General features: G+C 36.6%; 1 protein-coding gene across 1 annotated transcript in view; it reads right to left on the reverse strand.

Annotated features, from left to right (window-relative positions):
- ADAMTS19 (ADAM metallopeptidase with thrombospondin type 1 motif 19) overlaps positions 1-27,435 on the reverse strand; it is a gene marked incomplete at both ends in the record, with an annotated part of 147,900 nt that overhangs the window by 68,363 nt on the left and 52,102 nt on the right. Inside the window, 2 exons of the mRNA XM_082013266.1 lie at positions 1,982-2,087; positions 27,259-27,302. Coding sequence (XP_081869392.1) covers positions 1,982-2,087; positions 27,259-27,302 — 150 coding nt within the window. The remainder of the gene's footprint in view (positions 1-1,981; positions 2,088-27,258; positions 27,303-27,435) is intronic.

The raw sequence follows: 27,435 nt of genomic DNA on the forward strand, positions 1-27,435 counted from the left end.
GATAGTAAAGCAATACCAAAAATAACATAAAAATATGTCTATGTTTTATGCAGCTATTCACAAACTGCAGTGAAGTATAGCCATTTCTCTGTAAATTTGTCAATGACACAAATACACATGTATGGGAAAGACAATTTCTTACAGTTTGTTGTGCATGTATTTTAAAATTCATTATGAAGCTCAATTTTGCACACTGCAGCTGTGCTTTTCAAATTGTATGGCTCAAAGTTAGGCTCCTGTGTCTACGCTTCAGTTGACAAGTCAACAATAACTTTATCTTGAACAAAAAACTTGGTAATGATGAAAATCAGTCAAAACAGTTAAAGCTCAACATCTCCGACAGTCAGGCTGCTTCTGTATCTGACTACCTGAATCTATAGATATTTCTGTATCTACAGATAGATTAATATCTGTATCTACATATCTGAACTTGGACTGAGAAACCCAGCTTTCGACTGTTAGCCAAAAAGGACAAAAAAATTAAGGAAAGAAGCAATGGGGGGAAAATGGGATAGTCTGCGCAGCTCAGAGGAGGCCACAATGACAGGCACTTCCCCTGCACCTTCTATCCACTGCCCCCATATCCCATGGGATTGGGGATTTATGGGAGAGAGAAGGAAGCAAGTAGATTATTTGAGGACAGGATACCGGCACAGTCCCCAGTGACTCAACAGTTCTGCAGCAGCTTCTTTCTTACTCAGTAGTCACTGCAATGGGAACACCTGACGTTGTAGGACCTCAAGATAACCTGAGTCAGGACGCTGGGAAGCAAGTGCTGAGAGAAAGGGACCCCAGAGTGATATTATGGACATTACCTAATAAAAGCTTAGCTTTATTATCAGTAAATGGACTAACTATCCTATCATTCCAGCTCAATATACCCTTGATTTAATAGCCTACACTTTGTGAACATCTTTTAAGTCAGTAATTTATCAATAAAATAGAGTTGGCTAAACATATGACATCATGGTATCTTTCTAATGCAGATCTACTTTAAGAGAAATGCTATGCACAGAAGGTAGGTATATTTTGAGATTCATCTATGCTTCCTAGAAATTTATTCAGTTACTGTTTGTGCTTGTAACTGTGAAGGGATTTTCTCACATTTGAATGTTCCAGTGCTTGGAACACAGGGCTCCAAAATTTTCCTAGCCTGTCTCCTTCATGCTAGTATACAAATTATATAAACAACAACAAAAAACATCCAAAGTTTTGAGAGATGTATTTGAATTAGATGCAGGTAAAAATGACAGATTAATGCAGGCCTCCTTTTTATTTATTTGTTTTTTAAATAAGGACTCTCCTATTTATTTTTCTTTAGCAAGTACTGAAACCAAGAATCGAATACAACTTTCACTAACAAATTTGACAATTGCAACAGGAGAATTTTTCATTTTGCTTCAAAGTATTCCTCATGTAATGAGTAAAAACATCCAATTCAGTTGTGAAGGATAGTCACCTTCACCTTCACTTTGTCATCGCTTTCTTTTAAGGGGAGGAAAAAACAATATTAATGTTGCGATGACTGATGACCATTATATACTTTAATGGGATCTATGCTGAGAAAGCCAAATTAAGTAAGGGCTCTTCCAAGTCATGATCTCATTAAAATGTTTGTTGGCAACAATAGTCACATCTGGATTGGATACACAATACCACAGTCTCAAAAGAAAAAACATCTTGGGGCACCTGCTTTTACTCTAGACAATGTCAGTCCTTCCAGCTAACCTAGTTATTGTGTAGCTATAAAGATTCCTGTATTACTCCAAGTTCTAAACATTTTCTTAATATACATACTATGTATCAGTATCTGCTACGTATTATTAATAACAAAAACATTTTTCCAAACGTTTCATCAAATTTACAAGCCTTCTGAAAATAAAAAAAGAAAAACTGAACTAAATTGAACACAATCAAATTAATCAAATCATAGTAATATTACGTGCAAACAAATACTAGGGTTTGTTATCCACATACTTACTTATGACCCATTTCATGGGCAATGGTAAAAGCGAGATTCAGACCATTGTCCTCTGCAATTATACATTTTCGTTTTTCACTGCACATTCCGCTCAGATATGCTATACCTAGGAAACAAAGCCACCACATTCCATTATTTTTTGTTATTACTAACTGTATGCATTATGGCATTATTGACCCCAAGCAGGTCTGGAACACTGACTGTGGTCAGAGCCATCCAAATATATAAACAGATATCTGACAAAAGTTTATTTACTTATAAGCTACAATGACTTATTTTACACAAAATTGGATAAAAGACAGCAAAGAAATAGCAAGCCATGGCAATATTACATGATAGCACTATTAACCTGGTTACATAGACTGCAACGTGCTAGAAAAAGTATCCTTTAAAAGCGTTGCTAGGTACCTTGATAAGATGTGATAGAACACACATATAAATATTGATGCTACTGTAAATGAAAATAGATGTCTACAACAATAGCCCACAAACCCGAACAGGTATTTCCTCTGACAGACTCAGAAGAGAAAAAGGCAAAGCATAGAGCTGTGTCCCCTGCATTATCACTGTTAAGCACTGATACAGTGTTCAGCATGTTAATGATTTAAAAAATGTGTAAAAGAGTCAGGTGTCACAGAACTAGAAGAATTCGTAGGATACTGCAGCCAAACACATTCGTTGTAGAGGCTATACATATGATATGTATATTTTATATATATATATATATATATATAGCCTCTATTATATAATACCTAAGTTTTCAAAAAGTAGAAGCCTAAATGGCAGGATTTTGAGTTCAAGTTCAACTTCTAAAAAGTAGAATGTCTGTAATTGTAAAAACTTGAGGAACATGCAGCTTGATTTGGGTAATGGTAATTTTTTTCAGACCACAGATACATTTAGCGGGGACCTATTGTCATCACTTGTTGTTTGAAGTTTTGGAGTAAGCAATCAAAATGCTGCTTCAAGTGTTTGGCCTTCTTCCCGGGAACATCCTTTCAATGGAATGGTGCCCTCCGGATCAACATGTTTGCTGGATGTTTGCATGTAAAGGTCAAGTTTGAAATGCTTGACAGTGTTTGAAATTTAGTCATAATTAGCATTCTAAGTTAACAAGATAAAAGTCATTCTTCTTACAATTCGAGTATTTGTCAGTCTGTGAGCTCAACCCCTCAGCCACAACATGAAATTCAAGTAGTAACCCCATCACTAGTCTGGCAGTGTTGCTCTCAACAGAGCTGGCTGAAAGTTTTTTGACGCAGAACTCATGTGACAAAAAACATTGTTCAGGACTGAACAAAATAATCACAAATTCAATTTGAATATGGCAGAGTATTTCTTTCCAAAGAAAGGAGAAAACATGGAGCAGGGGTAAAAAGTAATTTGGGATAAGAAGAGGCAAAACATGTTCAAAGCAAAAAAATAGAAGTCTTTCAAATGACACCTCATGCTAAATGTATTATTATTATATTACACTATAACATATTATATAGTATATTATATGTTATATTGTTATATTTTATTATTATATATTATATTATTTATATTAACTGTATGAAAATAAGATAAGTTAGAAATGCTCTGGAATTATTATTGTTTTATTTCAAATGTTATGCTCCAGTGGCTGAAATAAAAAGAAAAATAATTCTAAAACCATTTTGTGCCTTGTAATTCACAATTACATGCATCTTCTTTCAAGTTTTGGTGAGCAAACTGGAAAAGACAGAGCTGCTTTTAAGACTGTAGCTCTAAGTAGCAGAGCTCGTAACAATAGCAGAAGAAGCAGACATCAGGGCCCTGCCTTCAGCCAGCACCAATGAATTTAAAAAGTGCTAAAACAAACCAGGAAAATTACTCTCGCTGCAGACAAAATTCAGCGCTGCATTTGGAAAGGTTGTGGGCACTCCTATTGCCATAATGTAAAATGTTCAGAAATGCCTTCCTTACCAGAAGGGTTTGGCTGGGATAGAGTTATATTTTCTTCATAGTACCTGGTAAGAGGCTATGCTTCGGATCTGTGCCGGAAACAATGCTGATACTACAGCGATGTTTCAGCTATTGCTGCGCGGGGCTTACACAGAACCAAAGCCTTTTCTGCTCCTCACACCGCCCCACCACTGAGTAGGCTGGGAGTACACAAGGAGTCGGGAGGGGACGCAGCTGGGACAGCTGACCCCAGCTGACCAAAGGGATATTACAGACAATATGACATCATTCTCAGCAATAAAACTAGGGAGGAGGTTGGTGGGGGAGGGTACTGCTCAGGGATAGTGTGGGCATCAGTCGGTTGGTGGAGAGCAACTGTTTCCATTTCCATCACTTGTCTTTCTTGGGATTTATTTCCCTCTCTGTTATTTTCTGTTTCAGTACTATATTATCATTATTATTATCATCTTCATCATCATCATCATCACCACCACCACCATCACCATGATTATCATTATCATTATCACTATCATTATCATTATTTTACTTTATTTAAATTAGTAAACTGTTTTTATCTCAACCCATGAGTTTTCTCACTTTCACCCTTCCGATTCTCTCCCCCCATTCCACTGGGCCAGAGAGTTAGCAGCTGTTTGGTGCTTAGCTGCCAGCTGAGATTAAACTATGACACTTACTGATGATGGGATCTACAGAAAGAGAATTCCCAAACCTCCCTCTGCCTGATGATGCTGAGTACTAACTGAAAACTGCCTGATGCTGTCTAGTTTTTTTGAGTGAAAAGAAGTCCTCTAACCTTCTCTTGGCTTCTAAAATGGCAGGTTCAAGTACTTTAGCAGTATCTTTCCATACAACAACATGAGTACTATCCGTTGCTGTCTACTATCCTGCCTCCCCCAAAAGCATAATTTATTCCCAAAGAACTATGCACATTGCAAGTTTCATACTTATTCTGCAGAAGAAGCAGTCAGCAGTAGCAGGCATTTTCAGCAATACTCATTATACATCACCAGTACTGTTTTTAGACTTAGCGTTCCTTGAAGCGAATTGATTTGACCTTTTTAAGTGTAACATACGAAACATAAGACCTGCAATTCATTTATGTTAAATTAGATTACTGATTCCAGAAATGTCCAAGAGCATCAAATGCAATTAAGGCTTTATGACTTTTCCCTTATTAAACAAAGTCAACCTCATACGTGGAAGCCACATCCAACAGCAGCAACTGGATGTAAATCAGCCAACTACTAGCCATGAACTAGTTTCCTGTCTTGTCCTTGGTTATTCATTTCACATGTAGAGAAAAAGAAACCGACTTCAGTAAGCAGCTACTCTTGCTTAGTTGTCCCTGCATTAGGTAAGAGAAGGAATTTCTTCTTTAAATATATGTATGCTCACTGCAGCTTCCTGTGGCTTATTAACACAGCTGGAACTGCTCCAAGGTTAAATCCACAGGAAAAAAAAACAGCAACGAACAATTGTTCCCATGTTACGATTAAGGTATTCCTAGTGAACCCCATGGTCTCAATACACAGCCTCAAATTAAAACACTTAATATCTTAAAAGTGTTGGCTAGAAAGCAGTATCATCGTCTCACTGACAATTTAAGGAAGGATCCTGTTACTTATCTAGAAAGAAAGCTGTTTTGAAACAAAAAACTCCACTGAATGAATACACGCCAAATGTAAAAATTCAAATTACCTCACTCTGTAGATAACTATTTCTCAAGTTAATTCAGATGAAAATACATGCAATATCAATTAAGAGAGTAAAGCTTTACCATTGTGCCCCAGAAGAATCACATAAGGGACTATATTTTCTATCAAACATGTAAATATCCAAATGAAATACATGCTGCTTCAGAAAAAGAGAACTTTGGCAAAAGTCATAGCAGTGGTTTATTACTACTACCTTTACTGCTACCCATAGAGATGGGTATTTCATTCTCCATAACATGATACATTTTCTTTAAAATTTTCTGGTTTCTTAATGAACATATTCATCACATCATCAAACTATTTATTTTTTCAAAGTAGGCACAACTTTACAACTTTTCTTTTAAAAAGTCGTGGTTCAGCTCACAGGGATGTTACACAAAACACGTTACCAACAAAAGTACCCAAACAAATTTGTCAGCTTTACCTACTCATTCATGGCCTGCTGCCCATAACACAAATCCGCTACCTATACTAAAAGGCTCTGTCAGCATTGCCCGCAGGAACAAAAACTCCACAGTAAAAAAATGAAAACCACATTGAGAAATATGCAGTCAAACATACAGATGTTGCTCATTCTTAGAGTGACCATACAACATGCAAGTATGACTTGAATATGTCTGCATTTGTAATACTGCATTCTAAAAGGCTAGAGAATGGTTATTATTTTTTCCTTATAGTGATCCAATGAAATGGAGTTCATATTCTGAAGGTCTTAATCACACAAATTAATTACTTAGTACATTTGAATTTCTTTTCCTCTGAACTTCCTTTGTTTCACAACACATTCAACCTTGGTTTGTCACACCATTAGCTATGTGTTGATTCTGAATCCCTTCCTTCATACTTGCTCAAAATCTACTTGCTAATTTTAGATGCTGTTAAAAGAGAAAGAGACCTGTCCACATACCAATGGTTTAATCCATTGATATCACCTGGATATCACCTCTACACGTTCCTGAGCTATTTCACAGCTCTTTTGTTTTGGGAACAGAAATGTTCTGCCCAACATATTTTTTTTTCTCCAGTTTATAAGGCAATAATGACCATAAAAAACACGTAACAAAACTCCTGTAACATATTCTTTGACGAAGAGGGATAGGGGATCATCCGGATATCCCTTCTACTACTTATCAAGAGCAGTCTACCTGAATTTCCAGTCCATATGAAATGCAAATTCCGTAAAAACAAAATACATATGTTCTGTTCACAACCCTTGAAAACACAAGCTGAAAGAACTGAAGAGCGTATGTTTGTACAGCACAGTTCAGGAAAAAAAAAAGCATTTCCATTTTAAAGCATTTTTTAATGAAAGAGTATGTTATATTTTCAGGAATCTAGGGATACAATGCTCCTTGTTGTGATATCTGTCCATCAGTAAAAATTGTCAAATTTGACCAAGATGAAAACCAGTAAAACAGAACAGATTCCCAGTGCCTACTGCATTTGCTGTCACCTAAGTAAAATAATGAAGCACACTATTACAACTGAATGCACATTAGATATAATTTCAAGAATATTGAAACTGTTCACGAACTTCACAAACAATGCATCTATTTTTATTAAATTAGTATAAATACAATGGATATTGCTTAAGCACATCCTGTGAAGAAAAGTCATATTCATGTATGGATTTTTCTTCTACAGTTTCTACAACAAGTTTCAGAAACAATACTATAAAATGCTGATGAAATATAGGTAAGCCTGAAATGGATAGAACACATGCAGAAAAACTAATGATGATTTGGACCACAGTCTTTAAAAAAAAAATCTTTAGCCTTCAGAAAGTGCCATGCAGTGATACACTTCTGATTGCATGACCTTAGTTTGAATTTTTGATGATGCACAAACTGAGTTAGCCACTGCAACAGAAACATAATTTAATGCCCAAGTGCATCTGGCTTTTGATTCAAACGTTAAGTATTTTATATTTCAACTGGCAAATCAATGGGTCTGTGAGCATAAACAATAATGCTTAACTGGACTTGATTACTAATCTAACTAATATTTTTTTAGCAGTCCAGATGCTTTTCTTAAGAAGCAGGAGAAAAAAGTTTTCCACAGAGCTGACACTTGAAAGTCTAATTAGCACAAGCTGCTCTAAAGAGAGTCCCAGACACTGAGCATTTCCAGGAAAAAAAAGTCTTGTCAGTCATCAGTGAATCAGCAGCCCTTAAACATGGCAGCAATCAAAAAACCACAATTAACAAACAGAAATCTCAAATGCAAACAGAAAAGCCTAGACATATTTTTTTCTTTTAAAAGTGAGTGATATTGACAGTGATTATAACTATACCTATATGTATGTGTGTATATATACAAATGCATACACACAAATGCAAGATATTACAAAAAACAATGGGAAAAAACCAAATCAACTTCTGCTGCATTTTATGCAAATGTAACTCAAATTTTATTCACCTGTTTCATTAGTTTATGATTTATGTACATCTTAGAAAAAAGATGTACGCTTTCAGAAAAAATACATTATTAATATCTAATAAGTATGTGATTTTGTCTTTCAGAACAGACTATTAAGCTTATTCTTCTCCCTTTAAACAAACTGCTGCACTTTAACCCTTGGAGTGGGGAAAAAGTCTAAAAATGGGGAGGGAATGTTAATATATGCCATACACACGTGACCAAATTCTGAATGTGTGATTATACAATTTTAGGTCATTAGTTCTTGCACCTTATGAACAAGTCCACAGATGTCTACTATGTTATTATAGAGAGGGCATAACAGTTGGAAGATACTGATTTTCTTCTAAAACACAGCCCACATGGAAAACACTTCTCTCATGACGAATACACAATGAGACAGTAAGTGAATTTTCCCAACTGTCCACTCCTGGCCTTTGCTGACAAGTGGCAAGATCCCCTAAGCTAAAGGCTGCATCCATACTGTCATCTTTAACAGCAACCAAAGCATTTATTCTCTGAATTTGGCTATTCCTTCTTAACCTGCTTCCGAGTTTGGGTCCATAACATGTGATGGCAAATAGCTCCAGGCTGTAATTGTGTACAACAGGACATTTTTCTCTTTTTATGAAGACTGCATAGAGGGGGTATTTTAACTCACATGTAAAGCTCTATTCATCTATTCAAAGCCTTGTATGCCTTCCTAGATCTCTGTCACTTATCTCAATGACAAGCTGAGAAGCTCTAGCACATTTACTGACTCCTCAAGCAGAAGGCAGCCACAACTTTTTTACACTTTATAGCCCTCTGCATACCTTACCTTCTCTTGCTCTACTACAGTCTTTCTGACAAAAGTGGTTATAGTCAAAAGGTCAGGTGTACCATGGGTTAATAGAAGACTAGCATTATGATTTTTCTGTGGTTCTCTATCCTTTCCCAGTCAGTCCTAACAGTCACTTTACTCAGCTGATCAGTGAGCTGACATTTTCAGAGAGCTGTCCAGTATCATTCTCTGATCTCTTTCCTGGGTGGTAGCAAAGCCCATGGTTTCACACATATAAGCTAAAGACTCATTTTTTTTCTTAATAGACATTACTTTGTATTTGGCAATCCTTAACTTCATCTGCTCTTTCACTGCCTTTTCAGTATCACGATGTTGATCTACAGTTCTTGTCAGCTTTATAGTGAACCACCCAGAATGCTTCAAAACTATGAAGGCATACTCAGGCCACCACTATTCCAAATACCTTACGAAGCGAGGCAGCTCTGAACTCAATGACACCTCCTTCTAATGTAAAAGCTGACAATTCCCATGTCTTGTTTTTTAACTTTTAAGCAACATATGAAAAAAATTCCTTAAAAATTTAAAGGAAAAAATTTAAAGCAACAATACACTGTATCAAGGCCACTGAGTGGGCTAGTATACTTTTAAAATCTTTCAATTGCCTTTTTTTTTTTCTTTTGTAAAGGCAACATGAGCAAGTGGAAACCTTGTCTATAAAAATAAGTGTGAACAGGGGAAGAGAAAGATGCAAAAGAAAACTTCATGCTGGAAAATTAAAAGAAAAAAGCCATAAACTGAAAAAGAAGAGGCACAACTTCCTTTCCTCCACATTCGATTTTCTTTTGCACCTGTAATCTAGTAACAGAAAGAAACTTGGTTAGATTGTGTATAACTAAAGTTGAAGAAGTCCTAAGTCATTCTGCTTGGAAGAAAATGTGAAAAATCACAGTGTATGGAGGGATGTACAATAAAGGTTTTCTTTGCTTCATATTTTCTCATACTACTGATATGAAAGAAAAATCAAATGTACTCTTTCTTAGCAATAATTCAGTCTTCTAAGAAATTGAACTAGTTTGATACATTACTCTAACTTCCTTATGGCATGATTTGCATAAACTATTTTTCCAGATGTTTGTTTTACCTGGCATGGGAAATAATTAATAATCTTGATCTACATTTACAAGTTTAACTTTTGGACAGATTTAGAAAGTCAGTTTTTAGGATTTACACAATAAAGACTTTCAGTCCTTAAATTACATGGGTAAATTATAAGAGTGCCTTATGAAAGCTCCATGGAACCCTGCTATATATAATCAAAGAAGATGTGACTTTCAAAAGGAGACACCTCACTTCTTTGGCAACAAAACTGAACGGGACTTTCAAAAAGCCCCATTCAAAAAATGGAAGTTTATTACTTAAAAAGGCAGAAACAGGCTTCAAGCTGAGCACCAGCCATTTCAGAACAGCCCTCACCAAATACATATGCAAGATAAATAAATTCATCTTGAGGATATGCTTTTCACTGTTGCACTGGACAGATATAACAGCTACACAGTTTACTTCAAATGAGTATCACATGCCGTAGATTAAGAGTTGGTGCCTGTTTCCTACCATAAAACTCTGTTCCTGTACATTGACAAGACCCTTGTTACTCTACTGACAAAATGGGGGGATGATGCGGTACATCACAGGGAAGTATTTTCAACAACTCAAGCTTTCTTTCTGTGTTTTCCAACTTGTTCTACAATTACATTTCCTTTACAGGTGGCCAATGTGACACTGTTGTTTTTCAGTCTTTCAGGCTGTATTCGTAGCTTTCTGTCAACCCCTTCTGGGGGTCACATTTTTTCCTGGGGCAAAAGTGAACAGGGACCGCTATTTGTGTGAACTGGCCATTTCCAATCCTCATGATATCTAAGGTATACAGTACTTCTGATCTTGGTATTAGCTGTAGCGAAACAGGAATGAGAATTTACTCTTTACAAAGAAAAGTTTTTATTATTGTACTTATAGACATATACAGCATAAAAAATACCATTAGGAAGAAACATCTTTTAAAACTTTATGCTAGATGGAAAAAAGCAGAGCTTGAATTCTGTTTTTCTTTGATAGAATGAGCCCTAACTTAGAAGCTAAGGAAAGATTGCTATTAATCACAATGGATCATCACAACAACTAGAAAATATGTAGACCCCATCATACATTTTCCTTTTACTTATTTACCTTTGTGACCAGATACACTACCACTCCACATGGGCACCTACAGATGTATAAAGTGTTACAAGGTGGTATGTGTGCACATGGTATGAAGGCTGTGTCTATTCCTTTGACCAATTGTCTCTACATTTCTGTGTACATATATATATACTTTTCTTTTTTCCCCTCTTTTGATCCTTATTTAGTCCATCTTTAATTTTTCTTTTCTGCACCTGCTTTACTTAAATAAACTTGTTTATTTAAAAAAAAAAAAGAGTTAATCTTTTTGTGTCTGGTCAATAAACCCCTAAACCAGAAGAAGGGCAGATGAGAAGGACACGGGTAACGTGCTTATGAAGCTGAGGGAAGAATGTAGGGAGTGACTGATGGCAGCTGTTGCACAGAAAGCTGAACTTATCTCAACAGAAAAGGGACTGGAGGGTTTGTTTTAGATGAATGCTTGTATCAGTTTAGTGGATTAGCTACTTGTGTAAATGTTTTTCCCTGAGTTAATCAAAAGAGTGTGAATGGCTTCCTGAGTGAGCCAGCCCAGCAAGGGGTAAAGGCATATGTAGCTCAGCCCAACAGAGAGCATAAACACTGAACAACTAACAAAATGAACTTTGAACAGAGCAATGAGCTTGAGCTGTCTTTAACTGACACACTCCTTTCCAGCACCTGGGATGACCAGCACTGTGACGGTCAGCATATAAAGGCCGGTAATGGGAATCAGACTTGCACTGCAATCCAACTGTATATTGCAATGGCTATACTGTGTTTGCACTGTGATTTTAGTACCTTGCTGGACTCTGCTAAATAAAACTCTCATGTAACACCAAATATCTTCAGATGAGGAAATTTTGTTTTACATGTTAAATCCTCCTCATGTGGAGTATCAGAGAACATTGGATTCTGATACCCCTGTATTTCAACTGCTCCTCACAGAGGATATTCTTTCAAAGTATGGAAGCAAAAGTAATACTATACAGCATCCTTAAATACATTTCTTCCCTATTGTTTTCAGCCTGAGTCAAAGCCTATTCAATTGCTGGAAACTAAACTTGTATGAGAGCATATGGTAGCTCTTGAACCTGTCAGGAAGCAAGCAGGACCGCTAGTGGCTATCTGTGTTTAACAGTGCCACACCAAAGCCTGAGAGATGGAGGCATTCTTGAAAGTAGGAAGCCTTGGAAGTTCTTGAAAGTGGAACTCTGTGAAGTTCTTCATAGAGAAAAAATATTCTTCAAATGCATTTAAAAATAAACGTCTCATTATGAAAACCGGTAGCAGGGGAAAAGGATTATCAGGCCTATGTATTTCCTTCGAAAATGTTTCTTGAGAAATAAAACATCTGATATATGGGAACAGGTATCTTAGATGATTAAACAGCCTGATGAATATTGGATGACTCGTATCTGATATTTGTCCATTCAAAATTCTGTAAGGAATAGATGGCATAGATTTACTGTGACAAGTGTTTAAAAAGTTATCTTTCACAGAAAGAGAAGAACAAATTAATTTTCTAGCCCAGTATACATACTTTGTGCAAAACTTTTTAAAGGCTTGCAAACTGAGGCTTCAGCTACAACATGACTTTAAAAGGAAAAGTAGGAATCACAGACTCAGACTGAATTCAAAGGGAGGTACCTTTGCCAAAAAGGCAAGTGAAATTTTAGTCTGCCAAGAATACCAGAGTAGTAGAAGAAATTGCAATTTGAATACTTGCTAGCATTAAGAAATACAAACTGACCTCATTTTATGACGATGACCTTTTTAAATAATTTGTTACAGCTTTGCTATTGTATACTTTCTTGCCACTGTCAATTGTTTAAATTACTTTTTTTTTTTTTAAATGTAAGCACTATTTAACCATACTTTTATAAAAATAATGTACAGAAAGGCTTGGTTGATTTAAAAATATTTTAAATGTCTGGAATACATTAAAAAGCCCCAACATTTTATTTTAAAGTATATTAAAAAAAAGCCTCATCACTTAATGTCAATGGCCCTGGCCCAAGGAAACAGGAAGCACAATGCACAGAACAGCATGTTTATGAAAATGCTGATGTAGTGTAGGCTTTAGACTTCTAGGGAGCTATGTACAGTATAAGTACTTAAAGGTTCCCCTAGTTTTCAAGATCAGTTTTGAGGTAGTCTCTATTTTCTAAATGGAAATGTTACATAACTTCTGTAACCTTAAAAAATTGTGCTGATCTTAAAAACTTGAGCATATGTTTCAAGATGATTAAAGGTTTTCTGCAATTTGTCAAAATAAGCAGAAGGTACTTATTGCACCCCTATTTTAATGTAAATGCTATATTTTGAAAACGTTCTCTTGTCTCTTGTTCTGCTTCTGCGAAAATCTGTCTCTCCCTATAAGAAATGGGATGAATAGATGATATCCTACAACATAAGATGGTCCCATTAGTTGTCAGAACTCCTTCCACTGCTGTGAAGTGTGAGTTCACTTTAAGATGTTTTAAAATACCATAAGCCTACAAATCTATATACTTGGGTCAAAATATATTAGCATCACAGAGTAAAATATGTAACAGCGGTAATTAAGAATTATGTCACTCCATTCAAACAGTGAAAATATTCACCCAGGTGCTTATCTCTCTACTTGCCTTCCTGACATCTGGGTTGCAATTCTCACATTCCTAAAATGTGCAGCTGCTAAAGTTGCCCCCATGTTCTGTACATATATTCACATTGCAATGCCTTTGAATTCACCTCTTGCCTCATTCCATCAAATCATTGTTTTTCTGAATATACTTCCAAGCCTTGTGTAACATTAACTCCCCTTACCAATTTGATCTGCTCATAATACATCACCGATGCTTTTCCTGGACTTAAAAAGCCTTGATACCCTATTAAGCTGATTTTCCTATAATTTAATTTCTGGTGCCTTCTTCCCCTTGTCTGGTACCATCCTCTGTGCAATCACTCATGAGACCGTATCACTGTCACTCTAACATACCTTTTTCAGACATATTTTTATTCCTACAACAAAATATGAAGAAAACAAGACTGTCTTGCCTTCTTTTGTAATTTATTTTACTACCCCCATGCTATGGAAATGGCACTGTGTAGTAGAAACATAAAATTGTTCCTTGACAAACAGTGCTTCAGCACAGTAATACACTTCCTCATTTTCTGCAATCTGGCTGATTCCTGTAAAACATTTCACATGTTTTAATGAGAGAATCAAGCTAAAAGTGATATGAAAGCGATTATTTTACTGGTGTTGAGACCCCACTTAAAGAACATATTTAGGATTTTTTTTTTTTTCCCTTTTTTAAAGCATGGTGTAACCTGCATTCTCTCCTGTGTGAGACAAGGGGCAGCTATGGGGATTGAAAGAGGTATTAGTCCGTTTTTGTGTTTGTTTGTTTTTTAGAATAAACTATTACTCGATGGCCAAAGTTTTGAAGTTAGTGACCTTTAAGTTCTTCATGTGAAGAAATTATGTTTTGTTTCATTATGAGAGAGATGCACTATAAAAAAATGACTGATTTTAGGACTGCTTATAGCAGACACCAGTAGCACACCTTCTAGGAAGAATGAATTAAATAGCTAACTGTTCCTTTATACAGAAAACACTGTCTAGATGTGGATGGCTAGCTTAACTAGTACCTTTCTGATAAATGAGAACAAAAGTAAAGCTATCCTGAGAAGAGTCTTCCATCACCCTTCTTTTAATCTAAAATTATGTGATGTAAAATTACTACTGTTATCTCCAGATATCCATTCTGTATTCCATCTTCATTACTGTAAATAAGCATATACTGTTTTGTGCTCTATTAGCACACATGATGAAAGTGGTTATGCTGCCTAAGTAAGAGTCAGTGCTAATTATCAGTGGCCCAGCTTGTACCTGCACCTGATGAGTTTCTTCAAGACTGTATCTCAATGTTCCTGCAAACTGTTTCCAGTTCAAAAATGCTTTGTATTTGTTGGGATGGTCCCCAAGAAGTTTGAACTCTATGAAAGCAAGCTGAAAAGGCTGAGAGTATCAGGTCTTTCTTCTTCTAGGGAATCCATCACCCAAACTATGTTTGCAAAGTCTGCAAGATACAAGGTAATTGAGAACTAGAGGAGGCTCCTGTACCTCACATGAACAGCACTAGACCCTGAATACCCTTGCTTGAGCAAGCATCCTGAATAAAGGATGACTTACGTGATGAGAAGCTCATGTTTTATTCAGGGTAGGGTACCATCAACACGGAACATAAAATCTTCAGTACAGACTCAAAACAGAAACACAAAAAATTGCTGCCATTTAAATGTCACAAAAGGGAGCTATGAGATGGATTCAAACAGAAACTGCCCAAATGCATTTAAATGAAGAGTGAGACTTAGCCTTGTCCCTCTGTTCCTTCCTGTTTGTATCTGCGGAGCACTTTTCCTTGTAGTCTGACAACAGTTAGATGCAGTTCTATGGAACACCCGCAGTTCTCTTTACAAATATGGAGCTCCTTTTGTTTCCTCCTCAGTTAAAGGACCCATGTACCACTGCCTACCCATTCCATTCCTCAAAATCCAGACAAAAATATGCATTCATTACAAGACCTAATTCCATTACGGAGATGATTTTTTTTTCCCCATTATATAGCTACAGGACACTGAAACTGATGCATTAGTCACAAGGAGCTACATGGAATCTCTTGTTTTGAAAAACCTTGCAATAAAAAACAGTGGAATTTTTCAGTGCAAAATCCTATACAAGGTTGACTACTCTATTCAAATATAGCTTTGCCAATGTTTCTTTTGAAGGGATGAAAATATTATACAGATGCATATCTACCACGAGCTAAACACAAGACTCTAGTACTAGACAGCTAGCTAGAGAGAGAACAGGTATACCTTACTTTACAGCCTTTTATTTTGGATGTCTTTAATTTGTAATGTTTGAAAACAAATTTTATTTTTCATTTTAAAAATCTGATTGTATGCAAGATACATGAAATTAAGACCAATTATTTATACAAAGTAATACAGAGTATATATCAGGATTACAGCATATCTAGAGAGTAACTGATTATTGATGCACCATTATTTGCAGTTGCCAACACACACAATTTTATTACAAATGTACACAAGATTTTATCTAAATGTTTTTCACAAAAAAAAAAACCTATAACAGATAAGTGCTGAAGTTGTAAAATCCAGGAGACAATAAAAGTTATTTTCAAGAGCTCAGAGCCGCTTGGGACTGATTCAGTTTTTCAACACTTTGGATGAATAAAATGACACAGGACATAATTCACTGTTCAGTTCAGTGGAAGGGTCACTAAATCACTCATTTGTTTATCTTTTGCAGTCTGATTAGCTAAAACCGTAAATTTTCTCCTGGTGAAAGAATTTTTGCCAGCAGAGACCCTAGCTTAGATAAGCCATGCCCACTTCTGTCCTTTGATTTGTGTCTCACCACCCTTCCATAGCCTTGACTTGAGCACCTCTTGCATACCAAGGCAGCATTGTTCTGATGTTTCACTGATTTTTCACATTTGAATCATGCATAGCTAAAGGATTCATACATGAAATTAGAAAATACACACCATTCACAAGACAAACACAAATTATTGTGATAATCAAGATATGTACTGTATAATATTACAGATTCTTTTGTCTTTAGTAGGGAATGCCTTTTTCTGATGGACACAGGAGTTTAGCCTGTGAAAGAAATTGAAGTTCCAGTTCCAAGCACAAATATTCTAAACGTTATTCAGTGTAATGTTAAAATTCTTTACTTATAGTAAGTCTCCCTATATTTTAAATCCCTTTCAGACAGAATCTTAAATACGTCAGGTAAGTTGAGACCACATACAGAAAACAAACACAATAAATATAAAAATTTACCTGGAGATGAAGTAGTATAATCTGTAGGAAATGACAAAGTTATATTACATTTTCACAGGAGGAATATGGTTACACATGAAATTATGAAGAACTATGGATGGTATTGTGGCATATTACAGGACCGCTTACTGCGTCAAGAACCAAGTTCAGCAACTGAACACATAGTTGACTCTTCTGGGATTTAAACTTATGTTAAAGAACAACCAGAGCATGTCACCTAAATGGGAAAGAGCACAACTGATCGTATCTGACCTGGAATGTGCAACAAGAATTAGACATATGTCTGAATGGATGTAATAGTTATTATGATGATGTAAGAAAAAATAATCACCAACCTTAGAGATACTTCAAGATAACCACAATATCTGAAAAAGTTGATTTCTTTAGTAACTGAGGAATGATTGCACCTTTAATACTATCTTAACTATCCTGTTTTTATTTTTAATTTGTAACTATTATACAAATAAATACTATTAAAGAGAACCACAAATATCAACACTATCAACAAATACACAAAATTATCCTGCATATCAAATAAGTAATGTGCTAGACTGTTTCATTCTCAAAAATTATTATTCCTTGAACCACAACATCCACAGGCTAACAGAGTTCAACACAGGTGTCCTAGGTTTTCTCAGCTCTGTCTAAAATTTACTTACAGATTTCATTGTACACTTCTGAAACTGGATGTAAACACGAAAATTAACTTTCCAGTCTTCCTAAACACATTCAAAGGCCCTACGATTAGGCCTGAGACAGATTGTTAGCACAAACTTAGTAAGAAAGCAGTAAGTGACTTCTGTAGTAGAATCCAAAAAACAAAGCAGAAAAGATTTTTTTTCTTCACTTTCATCTCTCTAAATGCATTGGCTAACTACTTCAAAGTAAAATAAAATAAAATAAAGGAAGTAATTGCCTGAAGCAGTAAGTCCTTGATCAATTGTTTAAGGAAGAAAAGACTGTTTTTTAAGTATGATAAGTGGTTAGTAATTAAAAGTAAGGTCAATGATTATGAAATTGCCATCAAGAGTCCATTCAGAGAGATTTATTCTGTGTTACCCTACTACTGTTGAGATTAATTAAGCTTTAAACACTTAAAATAAAACACTGGAAAATAAAACAATCTAATGTGTTGTAACCTAGCTATTTTGCATCTGAGTTACAACACAGCTTGAAAACAAAGGTTCGCCTGTCTTGGCATGAAAACCTAACTCTCTGGTCTCACTGGTGTGTTGCCATTTAGTCCAACTCAGTAAAACAAGGGGCAAGGTAAGATGGGATTGCATCTTAAGAGTTTTGCTGGAATCAAGAATCTCAATAATTTTTAAAACTGAATTTAATATATCTAGAAGAGGAATAAATTTGAAGTTTGCAATAGCAGATGTCTGGATTTGATGACTTGTGTATTGTAGCCCTATGTTCTGCCTTCCTGAGAAATTGCACCAAGCATGCATAATTCATCTGATGTTTTATGACATGTGAGGTAGACTAAATTATATTTATTTATTTATTTATTACATTTATTTGAATTCATATCTAATTAGGTTCTGCTTTGCTGTACTTACAGACATGTAACTCACCAACAAAAGCAGGCTTTATTCTGTAGACCATAGAAGTCAAAATTTCCCTGATGATTTAACAAAATCTTGTGTAATAAAGGCATTTGTATACCAGGCATAGTGTACTATCATATGGATATCACTTCCTAGGGAAATTTTGCATTTCTACACTTCTACATAGTTCAAATTATACTAAATAAGACAACCTAGCAATATGAAAGGGGAAAACAAAGTTTGGGAGCCACACATGAACATTGTAGTTACTCAGGCACTTGCAGCTATAGGATATACATCTGAGCAACAGTACTTTTAACAAAAACAAAAGTTCATGAAGTGAGATTGGGTGAGATCTCTATGGCTAGCTTTTCCACAAAAGCCCTCACAAGATGTTTGTGCTCTCACTGTATGAGGTGTTCTTTTATAGACAGGTCAGTGAATTTATTATCACGATTTTGCTGTAAAAGAGAATGTTGTATGAATGCAAATTGTACATATTGTAAAAGGTATATGAATGACTTAGATTACATGTTTAGAGTATCTTTTGTTCAGGACAGTATTTTGGGGTAAACAAACTCACAGAGCAAAACCTCAAAGCTTACAATGATCTTACTGCTTTTGCAAGTTTTGTGTAGCAGCAAGCTTGGACATATGTCAGAGAACATTTTTGGCCTAAGAAGTTTAACAGACTGCACCTATATCTTCACTAGGAGAAACTTGCTGTGGTCGCGCTTCTCCTCATCCAGTCTGCCCATCCAATGGCTCATGATCCCGCTCTGGATGTAGACCCATGGACATGGCACCCAGGACAGTAACATTCACAACAAAAGAAACAAATTTAACTACATTAGTGATGAATATCAGAAAAAAATGCTGGGCACAGTGGTCAGCTGGAGGGCTAGGTGTACATCTCCAGGTATGGGCAACTTCAGCCAACAGAATTTTAAAATGGCAACCTCAAACAGTATTTCTTTACCTAAAACATAATGCTTTTCAACAACATCCAACCTGACTGTGTGCAATGCTAAAATGTTCCAAAAACCAGATGGATGCCACACCTTGCAAAACTCGTCTTTCTAACCACCACTTTCATCCTCTAAGCATGCCTGCTACGTTTCCCTCTGCTAGACTGACAAGACTACCAACTCCCCACCCCCGCTCCCCCTGCAATATATAGGGCAGGACCTGTATGTAAGTTCTATACTCCACCCTTTGTAGAAGTAGTTCTGACCCACCCCCTACTTTCAGCCTTATCTGTCTTGTGGAGAAACCTGTTCCCAAAAATGCCCGTCAATATTAGGACATACCGTAACAACAGACCTCAGGGCTTATGGATTCCTGTTTGTCTTGACCGATCAGAAATCTTGCTTGCCCCCTGCAAGTGTCAGCAACCGAACAACCTACGGATTTGTAACTGCCGTAAGTGCATTTCTTCCATAATTGTGCCGCAATAAAAGAGAAGACATTAACAAAAAAAGCCCTTTCTAGAGAATATAACTAAGAGAGGCCCTTATTAGTATCTTCTAGAAAAACAGACACATGCTGCAAGGATCCTAGGGGCGGGGGAACAGACTTCCCCTCGCTTCTTTGTCCCAGTTAAACCAAACATGCCTGCTGAAAACACAGTGGCAGCACCTCTTCCCTCCCTTCCCTCCCTCTGGAGGAACAGAGTACAGGGTCCAGTAACCCCCACCTGCCTAGCCGCAGACCAGCACACAACCACAGGAAGCGTCAGAGAGGCGGAAAGACTCACCCTGCTACAGGGCTTCCGCTCTGCAGCACACAGGTCCTTGGACTAGCTTTAAATGAGCAACACGAAGTGCCCTCAGGGGTTCGGCCACAGTGGCACAGGGCTCAGCGTGAGAGAGTTCACCCCGCTTCCCGGCGAGCTGTCACCACTCCCACAGCTGCTTAGGCGAAGGGCTGCTGCGTGAGATGGCTACGGAGGGATTTTCTGCGTACGAGGAGGGACAGCGGGTGGACACAGATGGGGAAGCACGGGGAAACAGAGCGCTGAAGTTTACTTCGGCATTGCTGCTGCCCACGTTCTGTGCAACTTCTTTGGCTGCTTGTTCGTTGATATCCGACCCTAAGCACCCAGCTTCGGTATTTCCAGCATTAAGTTCCACCAGACGATGACAGCCTGCTGAACTCCCTGTTTCTGTCGTATCTCAATGCACAGGGCTGGACTAAACCTCTGTCCCTGGGGATGGGTTTTGGAGGAAAAGGCCAAGTCCTTTGTATTAACGGTCTACAGCTTTCACATTATAAAAGAAAAGTAAATAAATCTATCTTTGGCATTTTGCTAAGTTGGATGGAAGATGTGTTCTTTCACTTCATTTTGTTTTGTGGTCTTTATTGTGTAGATGTTTGTCCGATTCCTTACCAGTCATTATTTGTATCCATGCTATTTAGATCCTTTGCAACAGAATGAAGACCTGATGGGGCCTCAATTTTCCACTATTTTTTTTTTCTCTCTGCAACATTAGCTGTTACCAGAGTTAGAAATTTATAATATATTTGTACTATCCCCCTAAAACAATCTGACAAGAGTTTTCAGGGGAGTTCTGTTTAGAGATTGCAATGTCAGCATTTTATTGGAACATGCTTTCTAGTAAAGATTTTAGATGGTAGCACATTTTTTGGGAAAAAATGTTCTTATAGCCAATGTTTCAACTGAACACAGTATCTGAAAGTACAGAATCAAATGGTACAGTATCAGGTTTTATTTATTTATTTATTTATTTTTAAGGAAACCCCGCTCTTTTGTGATATCATAAGATGCAAAATATTGTTTGAAAACAGCACTTAATTACCTTCTTTTGAGAAGACCACAATCAGAACACTGCACTTACGCTCCTTTGAGATCAGTGAAACAGCTGGAAACCCTGTCTTAAAGCATCAGAAAAGTTCCATCTGCTATTCCTGAAACATCCTATTATTCGTGAATTTCAGCCAGTACTAAGAGTATAAACAAATGTATCAGCATTAAAGGAAATACGTTTCTGCAGAACAATACAGATGTGTCAGCTAGAGATGTATTAAAAAAAAAAAGAAGCCTCACCCTGCTGCAGTAAGAAGATAGTATTGAAACGATCAGCTGAGGTCACTCTATTTAAGGCAAAAGCTATCTTTGAAATGACTCATAATTCTGACATATTAGGTCAAATGGAACTCAATATATACATGCTGAGAAAATTCCTGACCTTCCTTTGGCAGCGCCATTTTTTTTTAACTGAGTGCAGTAAAAGGCTTACGGTAACTGAATCTGGAAATATTACTTTTTTGGTTTCCATTTTGTTGCAATCAGTGTTACTAGGACATTTTACTAGCTATCATAAATCCTTCAAATCATTAGCTATGGTCACAACATTTTACAGAGCGCATGTGTTGTACACCTGCAGATTTTTGACAAGGGATGAAAGAAGATATTACCTGAAGAATCAGATAGCGTAAGTCAAGGGATAATATAATGATTCAGGTGCTTAGTGTCTGATATCTGGAATGGCCTATCTTCAATAAAGACTTAGGAAAAAAACCCCTGCCAGCAGGAACTGCAATTAAAACTCACTTCACTATAGGGTAGTATTACTACAGCAACAGCTTTCAAACAGTAGAATAAAAGAATTTTGTCTGAAAATTATTTTCAAATTCTAGGTGTTCTTTAAAGATAAAGATATACTTGGAGCTTTAAAACTTACAATGGTAGGACAGCATTCCAACATTTTAGATTTTCTTAAAAGTCACGTCATAGGCACTAGAAATGCGGACAATGTAATAGGCTGAATGGAGAGGAAGAACATGCCAGGTTCCCTTCCTGATGCTCTCACTGGCTAATTAATTGATTTTGTGCAGGTCATTCAGCCAGTATTTCCAGCTGTAGCAATTATGCTCATTCCTACACCTTCTGAAAACCACTTTGAGATGATACCACTGTGAGAACACCACTATGCATCCCTGAATACTTCCAGGGCATCAGAAGCTCTCAAACACCCTGCTAGAACCTACCTGTCAATCTAACCTGTAGCTTTGATGGAAACAGTGAGCTGCATGGAACCTACAAACAAAATTTCACAGCTAGTTAACTAAACAATCACAATTTCCACTAAACACAACTGCATGTTTGTGCTAAGACTTGCTGAGTCATTTTGCTGGCACAAGGAAAGACTGGAAAAAGAGGTAGAGGGATGCTAAACCAAGGCAGTGAGCAGCCTCCAAGCGGGCCAGTCCCAGAAAGGACACGGCCTCCCTTAGAAACAGTCATTCCCTCAGTTCCTGCAGGTTAACTAGGCTCCAAACTGATGCCAACACAAAACGAACATCATTTTACAATCTGCCCAGGCCTGTAACATTTCACACTAAGAACTGTCTATTGTAGTGTTTCCACAGAAAACCAGACACTAGCTAGCAGCAAACAACAAATGTAATCCAGAACAAGTATGTCTCAGAGACTCTAAATTTTAATTGCTGCAGTGGAAGGGTAGACAAAGAAAGGGAAACTCAAACGTGCACACACTTATTTCAAGAATCAGTCTTCCTATGTTTATTTCTTAGCCTAATCCTTGAAGGCAGTAAGAAAATATCCATTGATTTCCATTGGCTGATACTAAAGTTTGTGCAATAACCCACTAAGTTGCCCTATGAATCATTGCTCCTTTCAGTTAAATATGAGAATAGCAGAAGATGCGTGCACAAGACAATACAGTACATACTAGCCCCCAGTTTACATTTCATGCTGATTCATTTAGTACAGACCTAATTTTCTGAAAATTGACAGCTGAATTATTTCTTAAGATTTTTCAGAAATTCGTTGAGACACCTACACTCATAATTTTACCTGTCTACAGCACAAGAAAAAGAACAACACTCCACCACAAATTTAAAAGATAGGTCCCTCTGACTAAGCTAACAAAACCTGTCTGGAGAGCAGAAATGCCATGATCCCAAAAACAGTTGTCTTCTGGGGGAAAAGAATTTTGGACAATTACATATCTAAACCATTTTTTTCATTAGCTAAAGTAAATTTAATTTGTGTATTTTATCTGTATATATGCCCTCTGTTTGTTTTAATCATGGTATGTCCCTAATGTTCATACAGTAAAGCAAGGTCTGAAACCTCTCTTTAAGCTACGGAAGAGCTGTGAGCTTCAGTAATAGAGCAACAGGATCTCACTTCTGTGCAGGAATAGGAGACAGGGAGCATACACATGAGCAGAACAGCAGTGGAAAAAAAATAAAAATAAAAGAGTGCTGCAGCCAACCAACCAGAGGAAACTCAAGAACACTTGGATCTGGTTGATTTTGAGCCTAAAACAATTGCCTTGTGGTTCTCCACCCAGAAGGAATTTGACAGGGGCTGTGAAAATTGACAATGCTGAAATCAGAATAGCTTAACTGAAATCAGTTGACCTGAGCTGACTGACACCACATGAGAGTCTAGTTTATTGTTTTACAGAATGTGAGATTAGTCAAGGAAGGCATTCATTTGAGTTGCTCTGGATTTACACTGTGAAGTAAGAACTCCCCTGGCTACAGTAGAGCTTTCCAAACACTTCTAGCAATAGTATCATACTTGATATAACTCTGAAAAGCTTAAATAAAGACATTCTACTTTCCAAATTTCAACACACTTTGGGAAATCAAATAAAATTCTAGAACTAATTCTTCTATTTCTGCTTACTTTTCCAAACTACCAAATATGAAGTGTTAATACATTTTATGCTTGATTACCAGGACAGCCAGAACTTTTTTCCCGATTAATAATGTAAAAACATGACAAATATGTTTTCTGTCATTATGAAAAAAAAATCTTATATTTGTCCACCTTAAATGCTTTTGTGCAGGAACATTTGAAAGATTGGCACTACGTATTTTGTTTCAAAATCAAGAATGAGATTTTATATTTCTAGGGAACTTTGAGACATGTTTTTGATTTTGAGTAAACATTTTTTTCTGGTTAACAGAGTTCCTGGTTAATGTTACCTTTAAACCATTAAATCTTCATATAAATCACTCTGTTATTTTAAGAGACAATGAAAAAGTACTAACTGAAGAGTGCATAAGCTCTGTACTTTGAGTAGAACAAGACCAGAAGCACAGAGAAACATATTATTTGCCACCCAAATACATGAAAACTTTGTCTATATAACAGAATACCGATGCTTACTCCATCTGCCTTAAGTGGGTACTTACGTCCAGTCTGAAAACTGTGAGTCTTGGCATTTAATGAATAAACAATAAATGCAGTATTTGTCTGTTTAGTGTCCATCACTGGGAAGAACTATGATACAACATGACAACCCTTTCCAATAATGAGGTCCGTCCTTTCTCATGACTTTCATTTCTGGGTTGTGTAATGTGCTACAAAGATCACCTTGGCTGCCTCACGTACATGTACAGTTATGTTGACATTTCACAGAGAATTGCCTTATTCCACTCTTTATGGTAGACAAAAGTCTGTATTGTGGTGTATTCTTTGTGGATTTTTGCGTGAAGGAGAGGCAAGCTCTGGACAGCCGGGAATTGTACAGTTGCTACATTAGCATTTCTCATCTACTTTCGTCGGCAAATTCTATAATTTACAGCATGTTAAACATCCTTGGAATGTGCTGTCTCCTCTTGCCTATAAACACATTGCATAAGATGCTCTTAACTTCCAGTGAACTTTTACTCATGATCTAATCTAAGACTACAAATCAGTGTTTGGGTTTTCCTAGGGAAATCAAAAGTAAAAGATGCCAAAATGAAACCACTGTCTACCTACATGTACTTTCAATAATTTTGCATATAAACCTGCAATCCTAAAAATATTGACGTAATACATCCATGCCCATAACACAATTTAAAAATTCTCTTCAAGAGAAATGCACCATGTTCTCCCTAATTTCTGAACACTCCTCCATAGATCAGCTCATACATGATGGTGGACAAGATCTTCAGAAAGACATTATCTTTTTAAGAGTGAGCATGGACCCACAGTACTGTAAATGGGCATGGAAGAAATGATACACTGAATTTATGTAAGGATGCTATCTTCATCTGGAAAACTAAATTAAATTCATATAATAACTGAAGAAACAACAGGAAAAGAAAGGTCTTAGCTTTTGCTGCACAATTGTAGCTATATGGAAAGAATTACACATATGAATTATATTTCAATGCCTGAAGAAAACTCTAAACAATACCCAGAGTGGGAAAGTTCGCAACAACCATTCCACAAAACGCCAAAATAGACAGCCAAGGTTTCTACTTCACTTTGCTTATCACTATATTAAGACTGAAAATTCTTTACTTCCTGTGCACTTATGATTAAAGCACTGCCTCACTTTCTAGCTTCATCCAAGCTCTTCATCATAGAAATGTGAGTGACTGTACTAGAGTCAGATCAATTTTATGTCATTTACAAAATTCCATGGACAAATTCAGAGATAAATAGTCATTCTATTACCTCCAGGGTTCAACCAAAGAGGAAATATTTTTCAGGGAAAATCCTTGAATACATTCATCTCATCTGTGAAATCCAGACAGCAGCCTATACTGATTCAGGTATACTGGAAGTACTCCAGATTTGATCTTCATCTTAGATCAGCATGAGATGCTGAAGACTTCTTGTCACATTGCTTCCTCTTTCAGCTGGAAGGAAATTTTTCCACTTACAAGACAAAAATAAATGCCTCTGAGCTCCAAACACTCATACAAAATTCACCTAAGACCAAGATTCCAATTAGTTGAAAAACACTGAATTCTTAACCACTAAATGTTGTGAGAAACTTTCCATTCTTCATTTAGAAGGATTCTTTATTGATATCTACCTCACAGATGGGCTCACATAGACTCAGGATGAAACAGCAGTAAAGAAAAAAGACTAACAAGTAGTGAGGTAATAAAGTTTACATAAGAATTCTCCTCAAACCTTTGCCACTGAAATGAAACAGGAAAAAAAAATCTACTGCTTCTCTACCTAAGAGGGAGCACAAGCATGACAATAGTCAATAGTCCATTACTATCATCCTAATCCTACTGCAACAATTTCAGTTCTGAATACTTGTATTTACATATAGAACTGTTCAAGATTTCCATTCGGCAAATGAAATTCTAGGGTAGAAACGTGCCATGACATCCTTCATTTAGTGTCATGGCACGTTTTTACCCAGAATTACGACTGAACAGAACAATTGCTATGTTCTGCTACCTTTTCCACAAGACCATTACACATAAAAACTGTGTTCCCAAAAGGGTGTTAAGTAAAGTAACAACTGTTGGTAGAAAAACTCAGTGCAGCTAGCCCTCACTTTAACCGAAGGTGTCAGAAGATGCTTTGCGCAATATTTCACATCCTGTCCACTTCAGAAGTTACATAGTTCATAAACACTGTATTACTCTACTATGTCAAATTATGCTCTTACGGAAACTTTTTGAACACCATAGACATAGTCTCACCAAAGATAAATCCACTGCATAAAAAAGAATCGTAAACACATTTGTTTAACTTCATATTCTGAATTAAGAATATTAGAACAATTTGGCATTAAACTGGCAGTGATATTAAAAAGAAAAGTTTTTAAAGTTTGCTCTATGAATGAGATGGAGATATTGTCCTTAAACATATTATTTTGCTAGAAGCATATACAGATCTAATTAAGTATTATTGGCATTTGAGATGTATTTTGCATTTTAGCTAGTTACAGCTATCCATCACCAATGCTGTTTCTCATCTTTTAGCGTCACATATATATCTTTGTGTAACACTTATTTTATGAAATGGTTTATGCACACAGTCCCTTATGTTTATTTACTTACCAACAGTATCACATGGTTCGTCTTTATGTACACAGAAATCCTTCCTAGAATTGGGGGGGAAAAGAAAAACGTTAAGCAAGCCAAGCTGTCAGACTGGTAACAACTGTGTGACCTATTTACAGATATTTTGTATGGCTCAATGAGTAAGGACAGAACACCATTATCTCAACAAAGAGC

The sequence above is a fragment of the Phaethon aethereus genome (assembly GCF_964289735.1).
Source record: "Phaethon aethereus genome assembly, chromosome: Z".
NCBI classification, from domain to species: Eukaryota; Metazoa; Chordata; class Aves; order Phaethontiformes; family Phaethontidae; genus Phaethon; species Phaethon aethereus.